Below are 24,468 nucleotides of genomic sequence, written 5' to 3' on the forward strand. Positions count from 1 at the left end.
AAAATAATATTGAAAGGAGTCGGTCTTTGTTGTGGGAATGCCATTTGCACTGATGATAAAAAGGCATGATGGCCCAGTGGGTAAACGCACTTGAGGCTAAGCCTGCCTTTTCAGGTCCCTCCCTGGGTGCACATGGTAGAAGAGCACAGGTTTCTGCCAGTTGTCCTCTGACCTCCACACAGTAAACAACACACACACACACACACACACACACACACACACACACACACACGATTTAAGGTTGGTGCTGGTAAGATGGTTCAGCCTATGAAACACCACCAAGCCTAGCAATCTGGATTTGATTCAGGGACTACATGGAGGAAAAATAATTCTCAGACATTGCCCCCTCACAGCAACATGTGTGTGCCCAGTACTGTAGCTAGCTCCTAAACCAGCGTTCTCATCCCTTCAACTGGCAGCCCCTGCGCACCTGTCACCACCCCAGCCTTGCCTTTCCCATACAAGATTCCCACTGTTAAATTCAGCTCCAGGACAACCTAGGCAATTTCCCTTTTAAAGCACTCGCTGTGTGTGTGCACATGCACGCTCTCGAGTGTGCATACGAGAGTTAAGTACACACATGGCCGCTGTGCCTGGTGAAGTCAGCATTTTTGCCCAGCCGGCCCCCTTTCCACCTCACTTGGACTGAGCACGATCACTTGGCTGAGTGGCAAGTACCTTTACCTGCCAAGCCACCTTGCAGGCCTTAAAGTCTCTTTCTTACTGGTTTTTTTTTTTTTTTTTTAAGACAGTGTCTATGTAGTCCTGGATGTACTAGAGCTCACTATGTAGACCAGGCTAGCCACAAACTCAGAGCTCCTCCTGTCTCTGCCTCCTGAATGATGGGATTTAAGGTGTGCTGGGCTAAATTCTCTTTTGAATGGACTCCAAAGAAAGTTCAGTATAATTTAAGTTACCCTTAAAAATGAGTCTATGTGCTGGGTGTTGGTGGCGCACGACTTTATTCCCAGCATGGGGAGGTTGGGGGGGGGGGGAGGCAGGTCTCTGTGAGTTTGAGACCAGCCTGGTCTACAAGAGCAAATTCCGGGACAGCCTCCAAAACCACGGAGAAACTGTCTCGAAAAACCAAAAAGGAGCCTATGGCTCAGGAATTAAGTGTCTACTTCTAGAGGAATGTCAAAAGGCTCACAATTGTTTGTAACTCCAGCTCCAGGGGATCCAATGCCCTCTTTCTGGCTTCCTCAAGCACTGTACTTACATGCACACAACACACACACACACACACACACTTAAAATCTTCAAAAAAGAAAACCACTAAAATGAATAATACTGGAAATGTGCAAGGAAGCCAACTACAACTAACAAGACATTGCCTGTGCATGCTTCTCTTTATCTTTTAGGAACTGAGCCGCTTCTTATATAGGAGCCTAGAGTCCATGTTTACTGCATTTAACTTCAGTGTTTTTAGGAGCACATATGTTCAAAATTCTGCCTGCTCACTGTCTCATCCACAAAAGATTGGAGGCAACCTATAGAAAGTACAAAGTAGATAGACTGAAATAAGACCAAATATGGAACAGAAGGCCAAAATATATTTGTAGATTTTATTGTGATATCTAAAACATACCTCAATTTTTAAAGTGCAAAAATAAACAAACATTAACAACAAAAGCAAAGGGAAGTAACAGTGAACAATGTGGACAACAGATTCTCCAGCCAGGAAGGTATACTGAGCTTTCCTGGCAGCCATCGCTAGGGTAAACATGAGCAGCATATCCCAGCTGCTGTAGAAACATGCTCCAGAAAGTCTGCTTAGCTGTCCACTGAGGACAGAGTCCTCGGTGACACACTACACTTGGTATATTAGCAATTTCCTCAAGCCTATCTATGTAGATCTCAAATGCTGGCCTGGTTCACTGTTTCCGTAGCAGGTGTGAGGCAGGTAAGCAATGGTATCAACGAGTGACTCCAAGGCTCAACCGTGACGAGAAGACCACTTGTGAGGCATGGTGCAGAAAACTAAACAGACCAAGTGTCGAGAGTCAGGATAGCATGCCTGCAGTGATTGAGCAACCCCCTCTGCTCAGTGGATGTGAATGTGGAGCCAACGAGTGTGCTTAACACCCTGTGGTCAGAACCACATCACTGGGGCAACCGAACAGACATGAGAGGCCTAGTTTGTGCTAACCCTAGAGTTAATTCCGCCCTGAGGAACTGATAGCCTCTAAACTATTAGGTAAGAAGTAAAATGTGCAGTAAGAACCCTTAGCCTATGAGTTCACACAATCAAAGCAGAAAGGGAAACCATCAGCGTTCAAAGGATGAAAGCAACACTCCAACTGACTTGGTTCTCAGATCACTGCAGCCAACAGGGCAGACATGGAGAGCAATCCAGTCACGTCACCCAACCATCTCCAGAAGAGGCCAGCCACATCCTCAAGCTAAAGGGGACTCCACCCGGCACAGCCACACTGCACCGTGTGGCCACTGCGGGCTATACCAGATCCTTAGGGCCGGGGACACAGACCATTTTCACCTTCAGGGCTGGCAGGGGCAAGCCTGTCGTACCTTTACCCTACAGCAGGAAAGCCCACGCCTCTCCATTCTTCACAATTTCCATTCTTGAGGACAAGCCACATCCAGTTAAGGCATGAAGTAAAAAACAGCTGTGACGGGGTCAGGGAGAGTCCAGGGCCCCAGGGCCCTGTGTACGGCACCTGCTCCTCCTGGGCAGTACTCTGGTGACCGCTCAGAAGGTGGGCAGCGGCCAATCACTAACGAATTCCCGCCACTGGCACCTGCTGCTGTTTTCGGATCTTGTTGAAGAGTTCCATGTACTGTATCATGGTATCTGCTGGCCCATACACAGCATCGTGTCTACTCCCAAATACTGTGGGGGCCCCCGGTGTGTGGCTGCCTAAAAAGCTCTGTAGGAACTCAAGCAGGAGGCTCCAGCAGTCACTAGCCACCACACAAGGGCCATACTCCACCTGGGACGGAAGGACAGACAGCAAGGGTAAGGACAAGGGTGAGGCTTGTTTCTCTCCCTCCCTCTGCCACTGCACCACTGAGAGTCACAACTGAACAGACTTAGACAATCTTGTCCCTGGAGGTTCCTTAAAAACAACAACTGCCATTTGGTCCTTTTGTGAAGTAACCTAGGATGCGTCCCAGACCCACTTTCCTCTGGTTTTTACTTTGTGACAGGATCTAACTGCAGCTCAAGCTGGCCTCAAACTCAGAACCCTCTGGCCTCCACCTCATAAGTGTGGAGACAGGAGGCATGTACCAGCTCTCCCAGCCTTGGGACTCCTTATTCCTTACACTGCTTTACAAGGAAGTCACAACTACACTCAGCAGGCCTCTCAACAGCCTGAACCCCTCAATCCCTAAGCCAGAGCATTTCCTTCCCTCTTCTCTTTTTTTTTTTTTTTTTTGGAGGGGGTTGTTGTTTTTGAAACAGGGTTTCTCTGTGCAGTCCTGGCTGTCCTGGAACTTGCTCTGTAGATCAGGCTGGCCTAGAACTCAAGCAATTCACCAGCCTCTACCTCCTGAGTGCTGGGATTAAAGGTGTATGCCACCACTGCCTGCAAGCTTATCTGTCTTACCTTGCTTTTTTTAAATCTCAGTTACTACTGGACACATGATAGGCTTTGGGCTTTCACTTCTATAACTACCTACCACCATATTCCCCACATTCCACTTTCAATCCTTACCTATTTAGGTTCAAAGATGAAGGCTATCAGCCAATAAAGAAGCTTGCCACCAAGCCCGATGACCTAAGTTCAATCCCCAGGGCCCACATGGTAGGAAGAAAGAACTAATTGCTCTGATGCATATATACAGCTGTGCATATATACAGCTACACAACAATAAACAAACGTAGCAATATTTTTGACTAAAAAACAACTAGATGAAGGCATCTCATTTGCATATTCTTGTCCACCATGAAAACTGACAAATGCTAAAAGGAAAGGTATAATATGTTTTGTTTCACAGCTCTGGAGGCCTCTCATAACACACTGAGAAAGGGTACACAGGCACATGACTGACATCCCACTCCCAAACACCCCTCAGAACGCCCTTCTTGGGAAGGGTGGTTGGGGTGTCTACATCCTTACTCCTCTGCTTTCCTGGACTATGCATGCCTTCAGCTTTCCAGCAAGCAAGCCTCTCTAAGCTTTTGACTTGATGTGAATCCACTTCAATGCCAGGCCAGAGACTGAATGGCTAAGAAAAGACAAAAGAATCCTGGAGGGGTGCTGGGAGGTGCTCAATAGCTGCCATCACTTGGCGCTCTAGGGACTGGAGTTGGCTCCTAGCACCTGTGGTGACTAACAACTTAAAAAAGTCTGACTCCAATTCCAGGGCATCAATCAGGTGCCCTCTCATGGCCGCTGTGGGCACTGAACACATGTGGCACACAGACACACACAGGCAAAATACCCATACACACAAATAAAAAATACACCTAAAAATCTCTTAGGGAAACAGGCATGCTGGCTCACTCCTATAATCCCAGCACTTTGTAGGCTAAGAAGGATTACAGGGATTCATAGCCACGCTAGACTAAGACCCCCCCCCCATCTCCCCCCACTCCCTCTCAAGCCTGTGCTGCATCTTCAGGATAAAAACCAAAACAAAACAAAACAAAAAAACAAACACATGGTGAAAAACACCTGTAACCCTGGAACTTCGGAGGTGAAGGCCCAGAGTTCAAGCCGAATGAGACTATCTTAAACAAACGACATATAGAAGGAGGCTGGGTATATCGGTACACCCTTGAGACCTCAGTGCTTGGGGGTCCAAGCAGGAGGGCCATAAATTTATCATCCTTGGCTACACAGTAAGTTCAAGGCCTGAGACATGAGTCTGCCTCCTGACCCCCAACAAAAGATCCCTGTAGTAGAGGCAGAAGAGATACTAAGTAGGGCTGGGAAAACTTCCAGCATATTCTGCTTGTCCTCACCAAGGTCTTACCTCCACAGAGATGCCACGGGCACTGGGCCCCATTGTGACTGTGCCCACCTTCACCAGGAAGTCACAGTACTGGTAGCGAGTACCCCGGGTCTCAATCTTGCTGGCCTTGGCACTCTGGAAAAAGCCCTTGAGCTTCAGCATGAGCACATCGAAGTTGGTGTCAGCGATAAGGCAAGGCCCATTCTCAAAGAGAGCAAAGCAGCTCAGGGGGTGCTCTGAGTTATGCATCACGTACATCAGCTTCCCAGCCTGGCCTGCAAGGGACAGATGGCCCACTCATGATCAGGACGCTTGCCAACATGCCCCAGGGTAGGTCAAGTGCAGCAAACAAGACCGGCTGGCAGTTAGTACCCTGGCAGTCTGAGAAGGGAAAGGATCCTTAAATGCTACCCTTTTCCAGAGAAGCCAGGCATCTGGAAAAGCCAGGGACGGAACAGGGACTAAACACACCTGAAGAACACCATGGGATTCTCGGGATGCTGAGAACAGTTGTGTGGTGAGTTCACAGGTAGCTACTTTCTCATGATGATTAATAATCCATACACAGACTCGCTTCTACATTATCATCTGTAATAAATAAAACTAAAGGCTGGTGGTGTTGCTTGGCAATAAGTACTGGCCTAGCCCTAAGTTCCACCCCCAAAACCTCAAACATAGAAGTAAAACTAAAACAGAAGGAACAGCATCTGATCTGATCTATTTCTCTGGCCCCCAGCTGATGCCTCCTTCGAAATCCAAATGGTCTTATGGAGGCTTTGATTAGGAAACCTGTGAACATTAGGCTAGCACCATAGGCCAAGCAGAGCTAAGTTTTTTCTGCCATGCCTTAAAAAGCTGGTAGTTGTTTGCAAATGTGAGTGGACAGCTAGGAAAGCAAGTGTACCATGAAGGGACTTGGCCTCTAGGACCCTAAGCTGTGCCTCTCAGTCCCTTTCCAGTCTCTGTCAAGTGAGTTTCCTTAGGATGTACTGTTGTCCCAGTTGGTTAGATTTGGTTTGGTTTATTTTTTTTTTTTCTTTCTTTTTTTAAAGTTTATTTTTATTTTATGTTCGCTGGTGTTTTGCCTGTGTGTATGTGTATGAGGGTGTCAGAAGCCTTGGAACTGGAGTTACCGACAAGTGTGAGCTGCCATGTGGGTGCCTGGTTGTGAGTTTTCCTCTGCTTATCTCCTGTTTCTGCCCAGCTGTCTCACTTCCTGTCTGCCTGTGTAGGCCTCCATGGTCAGCTAGTGGCAAGCTCCATTCTCTGACCTTCAGACAGGCTTTATTTGTACAAGCGAGATGTCATCACACCAGATCCTCTGGAAGAGCAGCCAGAGCTCTTAATGGTTGAACCATCTCTCCAGCCACCCCCTCCCCCCTTCTTTGTTTTTAGAGACAGGGCTTATCTGTATAGCCCTGGCTGTGCCAGAACTCCTGGGACTCACAGGGATTCCCCCTGCCTCTATCTCCCACCCAGCTGGTTTGGTTTTCTTGGAACGGGGTCTTGCTTTATAACCCAGGAAAACCTGGAATGTGACTGTGACTCCCCAATGCCGGGCTTACAAGAGCGTGCTACCAAAGCTGGCTTGATTTCCTTGTCACTTCTTGTGCGGTGCCAGAGACAGATCCCAGAGTCTTGCACACGCTAGGTTAGTGCTCTCCACCGAACGGCCCACTCACTGACTCTACTGCTTTTCTAGACTCTTTTCTTCAAAGACAGGGTATTAATAATAACTATGTTTCTCTGTATAGTCTAGAATCCACTCTGCAGACCAGGCTGGCCTAAAACTCAGAGAGATCCACCTGTCTTCCATGGGATTAAGCTACCATGCCTGGCTTGCACCCAACTTTTAAAGTGGATCCTAAGGATCCAAACTCAAACTCTCATGCTTGCAAGGTAAGAAGGTTACCAACAAGGCCATCTCTCTATCCCCCCCAATTTACTTTTTTAATTTACCTTTATTTATGTTTGGGGCAGGGGCACATGTGTATCATGGCACGTGTAAGATTAAGAGGAGGACACTTGGGAGAATCTGTTCTCTCCTTCCACCATGTAGGTCCTGGGGATAAACTAAAAGTGTCAAACTCAGTGGCAAGCACTTTTACCTGCTACACTGCTTATCAAAACCCCTTCTCCCCCCAAAAAAAAGAAAAAAGAAAAAAAGGTTCTTCAAAGAGGGTCAGAACTCCACAACATAAAACAAAAGTGGCTCAAGCCTGTAACACTAGCACTGGAGGGGCTGAGGTTGGGACTGGGGAGAGCTACAAAGGAGCCCTAGTGTCTAAATAAACACACCCTGCAGCTCATGTGTATTCAAGGGGCCTAGGCAGTATAATGGCCTCAAGTTTGAGGCCAGCCTGGGCTACACAGAAAGACCCTGACTGAAAACAATAAATCAGGTCCAGGAAGATAACACAATAAGTTAAGGCTCTTGCTGCCAAGTCTGACAACCTGAGTTTGATCCATGGGACCCATAAGATGGTAAGAGAGCCTCACTAGCTATAATATAGATAAATAGATGCACAAATCTGCTTTTTAAAATGGGAGTAGGGGCTGGGATGATAGCTCAGTGAGAGCCTAAATTCTAATCCCCAGCACCCAGGTAAAAAGCCTGGGGAAGGCTGTACATGCCTGTGACCACAGCATTGGGAGAAGAGATAGATGGACAGTGGCAGACATGTAAAAGCTCTTCTACCCACACTCAAGGCCATACCCGGCTCCCCACACACACACCCCAAAAACACACACACAAATAAGGGTTAGTCATAGGTCAGCAGGTAAAGGTGCCTGCTGCTAAGCCTGATATATTTGAGTCTGATATTGTATTTGGAAGAAAGTACAGATCCCAGAAAGCTATTTTTGAACTTCATACCCATGCCATGGAAAACACAACCATGCACACATGTACACAAGTACACACACACACACACACAAAACAGATGAATAAAAAGGGTCTGGTTAGCTGGTCAATGGTGACATATGCCTTTAATCCCTGCACTTGGGAGGCAGAGGCAGGCAGATCTCTGTGAGTTTGAGACCAGCCTGGTCTACAGAGCTAGTTCCAGGACAGCTAGGGCTGTTACACAGAGAAGCCCTGTCTTAAAAAAAAAAACAAAACACATAAAAGGCTAAGTGTGTGTGTGTGTGTGTGTGTGTGTGTGTGTGCGCGCGCACGCGCTCGCATGAGCGCATGAACACCTGGGTTCTATTTCCAGAACCACATAAACTGGATGTGGTGATCCTAGCACTAGAGAGGTAGAAGCAGAAGGATCAGAAACACTAAGCTACAAAGCAGGTTCAAAGCTAGCCTGAGCTACAGAAAGCCTCATTTCAAACACCTAACTAATTAATACAAAATAAAAATTTAAAGAGTCATTACCTGAAAGGGACCGGAAGTCTAAGACTTTGGCATAAGAATAGATCAAAGGAAAAACGACTTAAAGGAGGGCACAGGGCAGGAAAATTGGTACTCTCGCAGGGATAAGAGTAACAGGAAGCTGTCAAGATGGCTCAATGGTTCTGAACCACAGTAGTTCTGTCAGAAGACTAGAGTTCAGATCCCACACCCACATTGGGCTGCCTGCAAGTGCCTGCAACTTCAGCTCCAAGGGATCCTCGACTCCCTGCTGGCCTCTACAGGCATCCAGCTCCACAATAAAATAAAACTGGGTATAGTGGTGTGCTTGTTTAATTTCAGCATGTGGGAAGCAGAGGCAGGCAGATGATCTTTGTGGGTTCAAGGCCACCCTGGTCTACGGTGTGAATTCCAGAATAGCCAGGGCTACACAGTAAGACCCAGTTACAAAAACCAAACAACCAAATAATAAAACAAATCCTTTATTTAAAAAGTTAGTGATGGGGGCTGGAGAGATGGCTCAGAGGTTAAGAGTGCTGCCTGTTCTTCCAGAGGACCTGAGTTCAATTCTCAGCAACCACATGGTGGTTCACTACCATCTATAATGGGATCTGATGTCTTCTTCAAGTGTGCAGGAATGCATGCAGGCAGGACACTGTATACACAACAAACGAATCTTTTTTAAAGTTAGTGATGGAGTGAGGGGAGGGCAGCAGTTGGGGAGCTCAAGCTTCCCTGTATTGCACTGGCCTCTCTGCTGCCACCTGCCGAACTTAGCAGGCTCTGCACCAAGCCAGCTGTCTGTACTGCCAATTTACACCTTTCATCTCTCTCAAATTCAGTTAGTAGCATGTCAGCCCTCAGAGTCAGCTGATCTTACTCTGTTCTCAGGTCTACATCCTGTAATCACATATCTGATTCACATTGCATGAAGTTGCACTGCCCTGAAATTTTTAAAGGCAACTCACTGAGCTATAGCATCAACTCTTAGGATACTGCTTTTAATATCTTTGTTTTTATGTGTACAACTGTTTTTGCTATTCATGTATGTTGGCACACTACTTGCACACCAAGTGTCCACAGAGGGCACTGGGCATTGGCTCCCCTAGGACTGGAGTTACAAAAGTTGTAAGTTTTCATGTGGGTATTGAGAATCAAACCTGGTTCTCTAGAAGAGCAGCCAGTGCCCTCAACTGATGAGCCATCACCTCAGCCCAACACTACTCTTTAATAAAGAAAGCACTTGTGGTGGATGTACACAATTTTTGTTTCCCAAGAAGAAAGGTTCTCACTCTCTAGCCCAAGTTGGTCTTGAACCCAGTTCCCAGTACCCATAAGCACCTGTAGCTCTAGCTCCAGAGGGTCTCACACCTCTCGCCTCGACAGTACCTGCACCGGCGTGCACATGCTCTGGAGCATACACACATACACACACGACTGAAAACAAAAATGTAGTTAAACACATAGGTTCAAACTGCAATCCGCCCACCATAAAGACACCAATGACTGAATATGTGTGGGACTCCAAGCCAGTGTCCGACCATCTGCTCACAATCATCTACTGACCTTGGCTGCCCAGAGTGGAGGCAGCTGTGTGGTAAGTCTCACAGTCTACACAAAATGTTCCTTGTTTCTCTGCCCCAAGCATCTCCAATTTCCTGGTGAGGAGCTCCACCGTCTGCTGGACACTCTTGCCCTCAGCCACAGGCATCTGGGACACACTGAAAAACAGAACACCAAATCAGCAGTGTCCAGAGACCACGTGCTCTGGCTGAGCCACTCATTCTCAAACAGTTAGCAGATCAACGGGGCTAGGAATTACTTTAGACAGCACTAACTCTGGTTCCTGCCCCTTAAACTGAGAGAGCAAGAGGCCCACCGTCTGCAAGAGTTCCTCTAAGAGGCAGAGCACAGGTCTCAAGTGTCTCACACGGGGGTGTTAAGCTTTCTTTCACATCAGCTTTCCCAAGTAAGGCGCGTGTTGATTCTAGGTGGGACACACTGCACACATTCAGTAGCACTGGGTTGTACCTAGAGTCACTGACTATGTGTTGGAGACAGGGTCTCACAGTGCAGCCAAAGCTGATCTGGAATTCACTACATCAGACCGAGCTGACTTCACTCTTTTAGCAGTCGTGGTCTCAAGTGCTGGAATTATAGCGGTACACTCTGCGAAGACCTACTTCTTTAACAAGTCCTGACCCTGTTTGTGAGACCCTTATTTAACTAACAGAAGAGTGGAACACACACACACACACACACACACACCTACCTCCTGACTATATGCAACCAGCCACCTCATGCTATTTTTGGCTCAAATAGTGAGCCAAAATAAACCCTATCATAAGCTATTTTTGTCAGGTAATGCGCCCCAGGAGGCTGGAGGACAATGTTCTGGACATTGTGGGCAGAACTCCCCCACTATGAGAGTTCCATTTAACGGCGCTAAAAACAAAGAGAAAGCATCCCTTGAGTGTATAAGCCTACAAGAAGAGACACAATAGTCGTTTCAAGGACTTCAATTCTTTTCCAGGTTCCCACCTTATGGAGTGGCAGGCAATTACTGTCACGCGCCAGCTATGTGCAAGATCTGAAAGCCTTCAGATTTTTTTTTTTTTTTTTTTTGCGAGACAGAGTCTCACTATATAGTTCCAGTTGTCGTGGAACTCACTATGTAGACCAGGCAGGCCTTGAACTCAGAGATCCGCCCGCCTCTGCCTCCCAAGTGCTGGGATCAAAGGTGTGCCCCTTCAAATGGATACACTGAATCTTCTAATGGGGAAATTGAAATACAAAAGCTAAGCAATCTGCACAAGGTCATACAGTTGATGGATGGTACAGTCAGGATTCAGAGACATGCAACCCGGCTCCTTCTCTGCTATTTTCATTTATTTATTTATTTGTTTGTTTGTTTGTTTATTTATTTTTGAGCAGGGTTTCTTGGTGTAGACCCAGCTGTCCTGGAACTCCCTCTGTAGACCAGGCAGGCCTTGAACTCACAGAGATGCGCCTGCCTCCGCCTACCGAGTGTCTCATCTGTACTCTTTAACCATTCTCCTACATTGCCTCTAGGGATGTCATGGTCCGCTAATATTTTTTATATTATATTTCCTTAGTTGGTTTTTTGGGACAAGACTGCTCTGTGTAGCCCTGGCTACCCTGAAACTCAGATTTGCAGACCAGGGTCAAGACTGGCCTTTGACTCAGAAATCTGTCTGCTTCTGCTTCCTAAGTACTGGGATTAAAGACGTGTGCCACAATGACTGCCCAGGCAGCAATCTGCTCGAAAGTTTTTAAAGAGGTTTGGTGGAGATTGGGAACTCACTGCAGCCATTGCTGATCTGAAAGTCACTACATTAGCCCTAGCCTCCTGCTGCTCAGCCTCCCACTCGCTGGGATTACGGAAACACTTGGCTAAGACCCATTACATAATCACAGTGAATAAATCATAACACCGATGGTAGTTAAATGCGTGAAAAAGTCAAGTCGTTTCCCAAACTGCTGTATTTTTACAAAACCCTGACTTACTTTACAATCAATCAGTTAGATAAATCTATTAAGGGAGGACGGTACTGTCACTAAAAACTGTTCTCTATATGAAAAAAAAAGCACCAATAAGCAATATATGAAACAGAAGTCACTAAACTGCCACTGTGACAGAAACTCTGGGACTCAGAGAGTTGAATGGATACTAGTAAGCAGGGAACCCTTTTCTTTGTACAATGAACCCAAGGCGGGCAGAAACTGATGGAGCACTCCTGTGATCCCAAGATGCAGGGGCCAGAGGCAGGTGGTGGGCAGCCCAGAAAAACATACACAGAGATGTATGATAGGGCCCAATGGCTCTGCTGTGATTTCTATTTTCACTGCTGACAGGCACTCTTTCTTTACAGTGTGATGAGGTTGAGATAAGGCTCCTCGTGTCAACTGCTCGCACGTACAGCAGTCACTATAATGTCCGCAAGAGCCTGGGCTAGCTGAAGGACTTGCCACACACACCTTATTCAGAACAAACCTGTGGCCAGTGACTTCAGGCACCCTAGCCGCCAGGACTCTCTAGCTGGGGAGATGCACACCAATACCAAGATTCTTTAACATGCTGAAACCTAATACTTCGGAATTAATGCCCAGAAAAGCGCGGTGTCCAGACGTTACCACCCACCTCTTTTTCCAAGTGAAATTTAAAACATGTTTGAGAGAAAAATTCAATCAAAACTGACTCAAACGTGTAGGAAGTGGTTGCTGAATAGTTAATATACCTGAAACCTCGGCCTCCATCAACTCCCTTTCCCTCCCTCTGACAATTAGACCAACATCTTAAAGTGACCAAGTTAAAGCCAGGCTGTTATAACTGCAAGAAAAATGTAAAAGTCACTTTCTCCTAGAGCCCCCCCCCCCCCCTTTTGTCAAATCGTTGCCTGCAAATAATTCCTAGTGCAGAAACCCTACTCCCAACTTTTAGTGCCTACTCTCACGACAATACTATGGCCTCACGTACAGAAAAAAAGTACCAAGAACCAGAAGGTACAACTCCTGGCAGGTTCTTGGAAAGAAGCGTTCGCTGTGCCAAAGGAATGTGTCTGGGAAGAAGAAGCACCACGTTCCTAGCTCCAAGACCCGAGGACATCTTTTGTCAGCCGCGAGGAACCCACAACCTCGGTCCCGATCCCCCTCCCGGGACCTTCACGACCCCAACCTCCATCCCCCAAGAGCCCCTGCAGGCCTACCAAGTCACTCCCATGGCGCAGGGTAAAAAAGTGGCACTTCAAACACACGAACTCGGGAGAATCCAGAGGCCCACAGGCGGCGTAGCCACCCAAAGCAGGATGCAGGAGGAGAACGGGCTCGGGAAATACGCAGAATCTGAGCGCCAGAGCGGCGCGCACACAGGAAGGGGGCGTGTCCGGACGCTCCGGCGATGACACACCTTACGTCATCAGGCAGGCTCCGCCCCCAAGGCGCGCTTTGCTTTGACAGGACTCCTTAGGCTACGATCATGAATTCTGGAAAAGGTGACTCGCACATGCGCCGCTTCCATCCAATGAGATCACCTGGGGATTTGGGGGAGTCCAGCTCCCGTCCCCGGAGCATTTCGAGAGGTGGCGGTATAGGAGGCACTTCCGGCCTCCGGACGCTGGGAGGCGCTGTGCACTGTCAGTGACCTCTTGGAAACCGGAACACAAGGCGCAAGCGCAGTCCTAGTGTCTCAGCCGGCTTCCCACGTGTAAATCTTGTGGGTAAGTTTTTCGAGAAAAATGCCCAAATTCAAGGTGGCCCGTGGGGCCGGGAATCAGGAGAAGCATGCACCTCTGGCCGAGCAGATTCTGGCTGGGAATGCAGTGCGCGCGGGGACCCGAGACAAACGGCGGGGACGCGGGGTCGAAGAGGAGGAAGAGTATGTGGGACCCCGGTTGAGCAGACGGATTTTGCAGCAAGCCAGGCAGCAGCAAGAGGAGCTCGAGACTGAACACGGGACTGGAGACCAGCCTGCGAAACCGCGAGAACGCGCCACGCGGCTGGGTGAGTGACAAGGGGTGGAGTGGTGGGTTGGGCCGAGCAAACGCAGTCCATCCGGATACTGGTGTGGAATTACAAAGAAGGGGCAGTTTTTCTTTCCCGCGTGGTCCTTCACTTCAGCTCAGAGCTTCCGGAACCTCAGAGTTCCAACAGGAAGTGATCACTCACACCAAGTTCTGATATTTATTTATTCTCTGGGCTTGTGAAGTATTTGTGTGCTACCTGTGTAATGCCTTTAACTGTGCTAAGAGTTTAGGCAGTTCTGACACCGAAATAAACAATGTACTCGTCCCTGCTTTTAGCATCGGAAGTCTACCCCAAGGGAGAGAACATTAAATAGAGTAATATATTCCAGCCAGGAGCGGCGGTGCTCGCCTGTAATTTCAGCACTCGAGAAGCTAAGCTAGAAGAAGGTCCAAGTGAGCTACATAATAAGATCCAGATCAGCCTGAGCTACGTGGTATAGCCTTGTCTGGCAAGAGAGTAAAAGAAAGTGAATATATTCCTATTCAAAACAAACAAACAAACAACCAAAAAAACTGCCAGTAATCCTACAGGACAGGCACCCCAAGTTTCATGCCTCTGACAAAGATATGAAAAGCATATGGGAAATGTTCCACTAGCGGAGGAGGAAAAAACAGCTTAGAATCACGTGGGGGTGGGTGGCAGAGATGAGTGGGAAAATGCTTGATATTTCTCTCATTAGGGTGGAAATGTTCACCTCCAGTTGCTTAGTTTTGCATTCTTACTTGTTATTGAGATGATTGAATATAGCTTTAGGGACATAGTAACTTTACTTGCTTTTTTTTTTTTTTTTTTTTTTTTTTTTTTTTTTAAGGTGTTTTGAGGTAGGGTCTCATGCCCAGGATGGCCTCAAACTCCACGTGTATGTGAGCCTGACCTTGAACTGCTGATTTTGCCTCTGTTTTTCCAAGTGATGGCAGTATGGATGTTTGACACCACACCTGCCCTTTAAACTTTTTTTTTTTTTTTTAAATATGATACTGTGTCTCCTTAAGTTGCTCATGCTGGACTTGAACTTGCTCTGTGACCAAGACAGGCCTGAGCTTTAGGTCCTCCTGTGTAGCTGTCAGATTCCAGTTAGAAGCCATCTTTCCGATGACTACACCCAGCTTTTCTCCCAGACATAGCTCTTTCAACAAACTAGCATCCTTCTGTCCACATGTCTACCTGATACCTCTCTGCGTCCTCCATGGAGTCTGTTAGCACATTAACCTCCCCTTGCTCAATGCGCCTCTTTCTACATCCAATTTGTCAGTAAACCCTGATGATTTTGTGTTGAGGATGTATCCAGAACCCTATCACTTTCCTTAGCTTGGAGCATCCTCCTGTTTAAGGGCCACAGTCACTCCCCTGAATCACTGCAAGAGCATCGGAATTTGTGTTCTATAACCTCTGTGGTCGATTCAACAGCTAGAGGTCCACCTCTGCTGACAGTCTGACCACAAGCTAGGGAGGTGATAATTCAGTTAGTGAAATATATACTTTGAAAGCATGAGGCCCTGACTTAAAGCAGTTTGTAAGCCCAGAGCAAGGGAGTTGAAGACAGATCTCCTGGGCCCACTGAGCTCAGCTAACCCCATGTCCCAGCCAGAACGTGTCTTTAAAAAAAAAAAAAAAAGGTCAGCAGATCCTGAGGATTAACACTCAAGATTCACCTCTGCTGCACACATGATGCAAGTGCGCACACACCCACGCACGCACGCACTAAAATACCTACCTCACAAATGTCAACATCCACCTCTGTCCTATTTGTTTCATGACACTTATTTTTTGTTTCTTTTAACATTTATTTTGTGTGCATGCCATGATGTGTGTAGAGAGCAGAGGTAAAACGAAATCATTGCCCTCAGCTCTTAAGAATGCTTTTTCTTAGCTGGCCAGTGTTGGCGCACACCTTTAATCCCCGCACTTGGGAGGTGGAAGCAGGTAGATCTCCAAGTTCGAGGTCAGCCTGGTCTACACAGTGAGCTCCAGTCAGCCAGAGCTACACAGAGAAACCCTGTCTTGAAAAACACAAAACAAACAGTAAAAGCCCTTGGTCCTTCAGAAGACCAGAGTTTGATTCCAGGTACTCATGTGGCCGACCACCGCTAGCTATATTCCAATTCCAAGGGATCAGGTGCCCTCTTCTGACCTCTGTGAGCACCTGGCACACCTGTGACTCACGGGCATACACATAAAACAGTATATGTAAATCTAAAACAATTTTTAAAAATCCCTCCTGAGCTGTGTATATCCTTTGTCCAGTTCTGTTGCAAGTGACCTGTTGTTATGTAATATTTCAACTCCTTTGGTTTGTTAGACTCTCCCAGGGGCTTGGCCAGCTATGTGTGGTGCTTCAAAAGTCAGCCAGGTGTGTTGACACATGACTTAAAATCCCAGCACTCAGGAAGCAGGGGCAGGCAGACTTCTGTGAGCTTGAGCAAGTTCCATGCCAGCCAAGGTTACATGGTCAGACCCTTGTTTCCCCCCCCCCCCAAAAAAAAAGTCCAGAAGTTTAATGTTAGGCATTGTGGTACATGTTTGTAATCCTAACACTTGGGAAGTAGATACAGATACAGAAGAACCAGGAATCCAGGTCACCCTTGACTATATAGTCAATGAGTTGTGGAATAGAATATTGTTTAACTATGTAAAGATGTGTTACATTTGTTTGTGTTGCAAAATAATTGTTTATCTAAAAACCTGTTGCATTTGTTTAACTATGTAAAGATGTGATACTGTTTCACCTTGCCTTCTTAAGGCACTTGATTGGTCTAATAGAAAGCTAAATAGACAATAATTAGGCAGAGGGTGCAGAGAGAGAAAAGGCCAGTCAGACATGAAGGAGGCAGGATGGACGATATGTAGATGAGGTAAACCAACCTTGGGGCAGCACATAGGTTAACAGAAATGAGTTGATTAAAAAAAAAGAAAAAAAAAAAAAACTAAGCAAAAACAAGCCTAAAACTAAGGCCAAACATTAATAATCAATAATAAGTCTCTATGCCATAATTTGGGGGCTGGAAGTTCAAGAAAGCCTGCTGCTACAAGTCAGTAACGTTATGCATATTAGCTGATTAGAGAACAAATACACCTGCCCAGCCTTGGGGCCTTCCAGGTTGGCCCCAACCTGGTCCTGGTCGTATGGTCCTATTTCAGGCTCTGGCTCCTTAATGCCCAACAGTAATAATATTACTTTTCTAGGATATGAGAGACACACTTTTTCCCAAATTGCCCATCCAAAGCCTCATCACCCTCTGCACTAATCTAAGTGCTTGTGGTGCACCCTGCCTCTACCATGGTTTTAGTTTTAGCACATGGCGCAGCTCTGTTGTGCAAGCAGCGGTAGTGGGGAAGAAGGCAAAGGTAGTGGGGACTATGGGCAGTCAGCTTTTCTGTCGGGTTTGAACTGGATACTTTTGAGGTTACCTGGACTAAGCTGTTACATGTGTGTACTGTAGGGTTTGAACTGGATACTTTTGAGGTTACCTGGACTAAGCTGTTACATGTGTGTACTGTAGGGTTTGAACTGGATACTTTTGAGGTTACCTGGACTAAGCTGTTACATGTGTGTACTGTAGGTTTTGAACTGGATACTTTTGAGGTTACCTGGACTAAGCTGTTACATGTGTGTACTGTAGGACGGATCCTCTTTCCTGGCATCACTCTGTTCCATGTGTTGTACTTTATCTCTCAAGATTGCAAGTCTCTGGGGACAGAAAGATAGTTTGTAACTCTGTTCCTTCCTTGTGCCCGTGTGCATCTCCAACACCCTGGGCGGCATCTCCAACACCCTGGGCTGCATCTCCGACACCCTGGGCGTGCAGTACATGGCAGTGAACTAACTCAAAAGGGCCTGTCCTCCATACTTACGATTCTGTCTTCCCTCTTTAGGGCTGGACGTGCCCCAGGATGGATCCGAGGATGACGATGAGGATGAGGAATGGCCCACCCTGGAGAAGGCAGCCAAAATGACTGGGGTCGGCCACCAAGCAGAGGTAGTTGTGGACCCTGAAGATGAACGTGCCATTGAAATGTTCATGAATAAGAACCCTCCTGTCAGGTAGGACTTAAGAGTTGGGACAGTAGACCCTGGTAGAAAGTTCCCACAAGCTAGTTCCCTGGCCAGCTTTTTTTCCCCAACATTGTGTAGACATTTATAACGATGGTACCTTTAAAAAAAAAAAAAAGCTTAACTAAAAAGCTGGATACGTGTGGGAAACTGGGGAGCAGTCGGAGACAGTGGGAGGTGGTTGGTGCCCTCAAAAGGACTCTTGCCCCCTCTCCCCCGCCCATTTGTCTCTTTTGAGGGATGGGGGGGATATAATAGGGGCTGTTTAAAGTTAAACCCTTTGGCAGTATTAGGAGTCCTCACCTGATGTCTGGAGTCCCCCTAGCCCTTTGTCCTGCCCCTACCAGATCCCACCCCCACCCCCTCAACCCCTGTCTTAGCAGGGTTTAAAGTCCCAAGGGAAGGCTGGGGGTGTGGGGGTAGGGGACTCAAAATGCCCCTTGCATAGGAATGGGTGCTTCAAGAATTGGGCCCAAGGACTCTCTGCCCGGCACGCTGGTGGCAGCGGGAGGGCTCCCTGGGGCTGTGGGAACAAGGGGGAGATTGCTAATTTTGCAGGCCACCCTGCTCCAAAGGGGTTTGTGTAGGATTCTGGGACCAGTGTGGTCTCCGGGCTTGAGGGAGGTAGCATACCGGAGCCAAGCTGGGATTTGGGAGTTATAGAGCACTGTCTTGAGCAAACCGTCTGGATGGGCTCCACCCAGAGCTTCCTGGGTTACCCAGTTCCTCCTTCTGTCCTGTGTGCTTGCTCTTGGTACGTTGCTCTGGGACCTTAGACTCCCTTTAATCCCAGGCTTCTGGTCTCAGCCCTGGCATTTGGGCTTGGGTGGAAGCTCAAACCTGAGGATGTTCTGCAGCTGTTACTAACATTTCCCCTCTAGACACCAGTAGTGATAATGAAAAATTATCCCAGGCATTGCTAAATCTTACCATGGGGGTAAAAGGCCTTCAGCTAAAACCACAGATTCACCCCCATCTTCTTTCAATACTGCTTCCAAAACCTTCAGGTGTTTAGGCTGCCTGTGGTCAGATTCTTGGGCAGATGCGGCTGGCCCAGTGGAGGGGAGTAAGTTTAGGGCAAAGGGCCTCAACCAGTTTATTGTGACCCTGCATAATGTGTGGCTGTTCTCAGTCCTTCAGAGTGTGGCATAGGACGTCTCTCATCACAAGTGTGACGTGATGAGAGACTAACTACATGATGAGTGCCTTGAGTGTGTAGAAAGGAGGGAAGAGCCCTCCCACATGGATGTCTGATGGCTCAAACACGGGTCACAGAGTGTGGGTCTGAGCTGTGTGCCTGTCCCAAGAGGGCTCTCAGGCCCGCCTCATACCTTTTTTCATGGTTCTGACAAAGGTAGCAGATTGGGTTTTTGCAATTCGCTGTAACAAGACAGCACCCAAAGTTGCGGCCGAAGGACTGCAATTTCTCCGTCTCCGATAAAGCCTTAAGACCGTAGTTGGATTGTTAACCTCTGAGTTTCAGGCCCAGGTGTATGTCTGGGAATAAAAACATCTCCCATCAGATGCAGTGGTGACACACGTATTAATCCCAGCACTCAGAAGGCAGCTGCTTCTCTGAGTTTGGGCCAGCCTGGTCTAAAGAGCTAGTTCCAGGAAAGCCAGGGCTACCCAGAGAAACCCTGTCTTGGGGTGGGGGAGAAGGAAGGAAGGAAAGCTCTTCCATCTGTGTACTGTAGACTGTAGGACACTGATCTGGAAAGTCTGAACAATGTTGTCTGACTTCCTCCAGTGCTGGAGGCTAGAACCCTAGAACCCAGGGTCTCATCCGTGCTAATCACTGAGTGACGTCCCCAACTGAGGGGCAATTTTAAGTACACATCAGTGACCTTGAAGATGCCATTAGCAAACTAACCTGCTATGGTGGTAATTCTGTTAAATTTTTATTTATTTTACTTAATGTAGATGGGTATGCTTCCTGCTTGTATATATGTCACGTGCATTCCTGGTGCCCGTGAAGGTCAGGAGAACATGAGGCGTCACCTCCACTGAGCAGATGATGTAAGATGTGCATGAGTAGTTAAGTGTCTCTCCAGCCTCAGGCTGTGGTAATTTTGAATCCTCATTTGATAGCTTCTGTTTAAAGAGGCTGAAAATGAGGAGGCGGCAAGACGGCTCCGCAGGTGAAATACTTCCTGCACAAGCCCGGGGACCTGAGTTCAATCCCCAGAGCTCACTTCAAGGTAGACGGAAAGCTCAGCTCCACAGAGTGCTCTTGTGACTTGCACATGCGCACATGGCAATAATAATCACGTTTAAGGAGTAATTGAAAGAGGCTAGGGAGGATGCAGTTGGTCTCAGGGCTTTTCTGTGAGTGGGAGGAAGGTGGTATTGTAGTCTCCTTCATGAATTAGCAAGGGATAGAGATGTGTGGTGTGCCCACCAGGCCGGAGCTCCGAGGCACGGAGGAGTAAAGTGACAAGCCCGAGGTCATCAGGGGAGAGGAGAGTGACACCTGAGCAGAACTGACATCCGAGTCCAAGGACCTAACTCCACACCGCTGCTAGCTTTGTCTGAAATGTGGTGGCGCGGAGGTCCTTCCCTCTCTGCAGCAATTAGTGGTGACGTTTGTCGTCATCCAGAGGAGATGCTTCTAGCAGCATGTGTGCTAAAACTGGAACAACACCACAGACTGGTGTGACCCTGTGCACAGAAGGCATGCTGGTTTGTGCAGCATTCCTGGTTTGTTGGGGGACTGTTTTGTGGCTCTCCTTTTTCCTTTGAGACAGGGCCTTATTCTGTAGTCCCGGCTGACTGACCTGGAATTCCCATGAAGACCACCACACTGACCTTAACCTCACAGAGCTCTGCCTGCCTCCCAAGTGTTGGCCTTAAGGGCTCGTGCCACTGCTGCTGTCTGTCCGTCCTTCCTTCTTTCTTCTCTTGCCCTCCCTCCCTCCCTTTCATGAACAGGGTGAGAGCTTCCCGGGCGGTGACCGTAGGTCTTCGTCCTTCTCCCTCTGTCTCCATAGGCGCACTCTGGCTGACATCATCATGGAGAAGCTGACGGAAAAGCAGACAGAGGTGGAGACTGTCATGTCAGAGGTGTCGGGCTTCCCTGTGCCTCAGCTGGACCCCCGAGTCCTTGAGGTCTACAGAGGCGTGCGGGAGGTAAGGGCTATGAGGACTCGTGCATCCTAACAGGAGGGCTCTCACACGTGGCACCTGACGAGCAAGCCATGGTGGCCAGGGCAGGGGAAGGAGTGAGGCGGAGCTAGTGGGCTCAGGTTCTTGCGCTGCCTCTTACCTGGAAGTCACTAGACTCTGGTCTCCTGAGAAATGAGGCTTTTTGGATTGCTCTGAAGGTAAGTGAGGCGGCGCATGGAAACACAGGGAGGGGCCAGGACCTCAAGCATGGGTGTGATGATTCTGCCTCCCGTCTCCAGGTGTTATCCAAGTACCGAAGTGGGAAACTGCCCAAGGCTTTTAAGATCATCCCGGCCCTGTCCAACTGGGAACAAATCCTCTATGTCACCGAGCCTGAGGCCTGGACTGCAGCTGCTATGTATCAAGCCACCAGGTAGTGTAGATGGGCTAGGGTGGCTGACCTATGGTGCAGGGTGTGGGTGTGCAGGCTCTGCATTTTCAGGACGAAGTCCCATGGTAGACTTCAATGGGAATGGCTTGCACAGCTCCCAGGATACAGCCCTGGTGTGAGAGAGTAGCTTGAGAATTCTGATTCTCCGGGTGATCTCAGGCTCCCCGTAGTAGAGCAAGGAGAGCATGTAGCTGAGTAGCCAGCAAAAACTGGGTTGGGGAAGTAGCTCGAGGTGCCTAGCTGAAATAATGCACAGAAGGCCATGGAGCCAAGCAACAGCACTTTATGAAAACCACTAGGGGCCGGGTGGTAGTGGCACACACTTTTAATCCCAGCACTCACAAGGCAGAGGCAGGTGGATCTCCTGATCCACCAGTCTGGTCTACAGAGTGAGTTCTAGTGCAGTTAGGACTGCACACAGAAACACAAGAGAGTGTGTTTCTTAAAAAAAAAAAAACGCTAGGTCTGGAGAGGTGGCTCAATGGTTAAGGGCACTTGCGCTTCTCGAAGATCTGGGTTCAATTCCCACAATTCCCAGCATCCACCGGGAGGCTTTCAACCGTCTCTAGCTCCAGGAAACCCGGTTTCTCCTCTGGCGTCCATGGGCATGAGGCACATATATGGTGCACAGACATCCATGCAGGCAAAGGAGGCAAACACATAAAATAAAAATGTAAAACACCAGAGACAGCCCGTGCTGTTGTGACTTGAAAACTCCCACCCTGCTAGGATTTTTGCCTCTAACCTGAAGGAACGGATGGCTCAGCGCTTCTACAACCTTGTCCTGCTTCCCCGAGTACGAGATGACATCGCTGAGTACAAACGACTCAATTTTCACCTCTACATGGCACTCAAGAAGGCTCTGTTCAAGCCCGGAGCCTGGTTCAAAGGTAAACACCCAGAAGGCGGAGAGAAGGAGAGGCTGCCTCTGCTGGTGGTCTTTAGATGGTGGGGTTGCGGGGCACTGCTTCATTTCCCTCACCACAGACTGAAAGTCACTGTGTACGACTCTGCCTAGGAATCCTGATCCCCTTGTGTGAGTCTGGCACCTGTACCCTCCGAGAAGCCATCATCGTGGGCAGCATCATCACTAAGTGCTCCATCCCCGTGTTGCACTCCAGGTAGTGTCGATGAGGTGGAGAGCCATGCAGTAGAGAGGTCACAGCTTGGGCAGGGGGGCCAGAGTGGAGAGTAAGCCATGATTACCTAGAGGCCTACTTTGTAAGCCAGTGGGTGTATGATTGCTCCAGTCCAATAGAACCCGTCAAGAGCAGGGTCCAAGGAGCTGGCACATAGATGTTCAGTAAATGTTGGATGGTGGCATGAGTATGAGTGAGTGGATACCAAGGGGAAAGTGTGACAGGAGGTGGAGGTGGTGGGCATTCAGACGTTCTCTGTAGTTGCATGCAGGGATTGTCTGCTGTCCGAGCAGAGGCAGAGGTGTGGGATGGATGCAGACAGATGTAATGAGAATCAATCCCAGGAGTAGATGAGGAGCCCTGGAGACACCCTCGGGAATGCTCTAGGTTAGGGTCAGTCTGGGGAGACACCTCTCCCCTGGTCCTTAACTCCACCTTCCTCCCTAGTGCGGCCATGCTGAAGATTGCTGAGATGGAATACAGTGGTGCTAACAGCATTTTCCTGCGCCTGCTGTTGGACAAGAAGTACGCATTGCCCTACCGGGTGCTAGATGCCCTGGTCTTCCATTTTCTGGGCTTCCGGACGGAGAAGCGCCAGCTGCCCGTGCTCTGGCACCAGTGTCTTCTGACACTGGCACAACGGTACAAGGCCGACTTGGCCACAGAGCAGAAGGAGGCCCTCCTAGAACTGCTTCGGCTGCAGCCCCACCCACAGCTGTCTCCTGAGATCAGACGTGAGCTTCAGAATGCCGTCCCCAGAGATGTGGAAGATGTTCCTGTCACCATGGAATGACACCAGTCCCCAGCTTGGTCCAGGGAGCATGGGAGGGCACCAGGAGCCCAGTTGGTGACTACAGATACAGTTAAAGACCTAGGTTAAGGCACCAAAGGCTTATGATGGCATCTGTGGCTCCAGTCCTGGGCAGGATTGATCTGGTTGGTTGGCTCTTCCTGCCATCCGATGCTTTGGTCCCTGTTCACTTGTGGAAGCTAATTGGAGTCCCCGAGTTCACTCCCACAACCCAGCTGGCACTTGGTATAAGGGCCACTCTCTCGTTACTATGTCAGTTCACTGGGACGTGGATAAAACAGAGGCAGTCATTTATTGGAGCTCTGTGTTGTAGCCCAGTCCCTGGAGGTCCCTGCCTCCCCTGTAGCTAGAGGTGGGAGCACTCATGGCTCTTCCTGTTGTCATTCTCAGGGGAGAGGGCTCTTAGCGTCACAGAGCCCTCGCCCTACCCTTGCTCTCCACAGTGTGTGTGCGCGCATGTGCCCCTGTGCGCGCGCTCTGCCCACTAATGACATGTGCATGGGCTACTTTGGGGGAACACCAGCTTCTGCAGCCAGAGTAGTCCATTGGAAAGGTCATGGTTGCCATATTGCCATCAGTGGAGACTGCTGCAGGAGTGAGCCCTCTGGGATGAGACCAACAAACTCAAAAGTCTAGCCAGTTTCTTCCTTGCTTTGTGAACAAGAGCTTTAGATTAACAAACCAGGGTCAAATGCCTGTTTGTATAGCTGATGAGCAAAGAACAATCTTCTTCTAATGGCTTGAAGTGTGTATGAAATTTTAGTTGCAGACAGGCATGGATCTAAGCCAGGACTAGCTATACGGTGAAACCCTATCTCAAAAGGGAAGGTGGGGGGCACGCCCATGGTCCACCCATTTGCATCACAGCTGACAACGCCAAGTCGTCACCGTGCTATGTCACTTTTGCTTTTGAGCGTGTGTCTGCTGCAATCCAGTTTATGTATCTGGAAACAGTTTCAATCTATTGAGGCAATCGGGTCTGCTTATACTTTCAGGTCATCTTGGAAACAGCAGGTAAATGGCAAGAAAAGTACACCTAGCTCAGCCAAGCCAAATGACTCATACAGTATTGCCATCTCTAGCAGTTTG

The 24,468-nt window shown here is 48.4% G+C and overlaps 3 protein-coding genes across 5 annotated transcripts in view; 1 reads left to right on the plus strand and 2 right to left on the minus strand.

Annotated features, from left to right (window-relative positions):
* Window positions 1–9,990, minus strand: part of Usp49 (ubiquitin specific peptidase 49) — a 67,293-nt gene extending 57,303 nt beyond the window's left edge. For all 3 annotated transcript variants that reach the window (XM_051204619.1, XM_051204618.1, XM_051204617.1), the window contains exon 1: window positions 9,845–9,990. The gene's annotated coding sequence lies outside the window, so the exon portion shown is untranslated. The remainder of the gene's footprint in view (window positions 1–9,844) is intronic.
* Window positions 2,736–11,359, minus strand: Med20 (mediator complex subunit 20). Its single transcript, XM_051204262.1, has 4 exons — window positions 11,340–11,359; window positions 9,845–9,999; window positions 4,942–5,195; window positions 2,736–2,951 (listed from the first exon to the last, which is right to left on the minus strand). Exons 1-4 carry the CDS (start codon window positions 11,357–11,359, stop codon window positions 2,736–2,738), a joined length of 645 nt encoding a protein of 214 aa, XP_051060219.1.
* A 2,046-nt stretch (window positions 11,360–13,405) lies between these two features.
* Bysl (bystin like) lies at window positions 13,406–23,454 on the plus strand. The gene is made up of 7 exons (XM_051204625.1): window positions 13,406–13,798; window positions 17,696–17,864; window positions 20,864–21,002; window positions 21,278–21,411; window positions 22,159–22,319; window positions 22,448–22,550; window positions 23,016–23,454. The coding sequence occupies exons 1-7, from the start codon at window positions 13,534–13,536 to the stop codon at window positions 23,359–23,361; spliced, it is 1,317 nt and encodes a 438-aa protein (XP_051060582.1). The 5' UTR covers window positions 13,406–13,533; the 3' UTR covers window positions 23,362–23,454.
* Window positions 23,455–24,468: the final 1,014 nt, after the last annotated feature.

This window comes from Phodopus roborovskii, unplaced genomic scaffold, assembly GCF_943737965.1.
Source record: "Phodopus roborovskii unplaced genomic scaffold, PHOROB, whole genome shotgun sequence".
Classification (NCBI taxonomy): Eukaryota; Metazoa; Chordata; class Mammalia; order Rodentia; family Cricetidae; genus Phodopus; species Phodopus roborovskii.

Coding starts and splice junctions, on each gene's coding strand:
- Bysl (XM_051204625.1), top strand. CDS start 13,534: ATGCCCAAATTCAAGGTGGCCCGTGGGGCCGGGAATCAGGAGAAGCAT. Junction 22,320..22,447: donor GCCCGGAGCCTGGTTCAAAG/GTAAACACCCAG, acceptor GACTCTGCCTAG/GAATCCTGATCCCCTTGTGT. Junction 22,551..23,015: donor ATCCCCGTGTTGCACTCCAG/GTAGTGTCGATG, acceptor CTTCCTCCCTAG/TGCGGCCATGCTGAAGATTG.
- Med20 (XM_051204262.1), bottom strand. CDS start 11,359: ATGACATCCCTAGAGGCAAT. Junction 10,000..11,339: donor ATGACATCCCTAGAGGCAAT/GTAGGAGAATGG, acceptor TCTGTTTTTCAG/TGTGTCCCAGATGCCTGTGG. Junction 2,952..4,941: donor CCCGTGGCATCTCTGTGGAG/GTAAGACCTTGG, acceptor CTTCCGTCCCAG/GTGGAGTATGGCCCTTGTGT.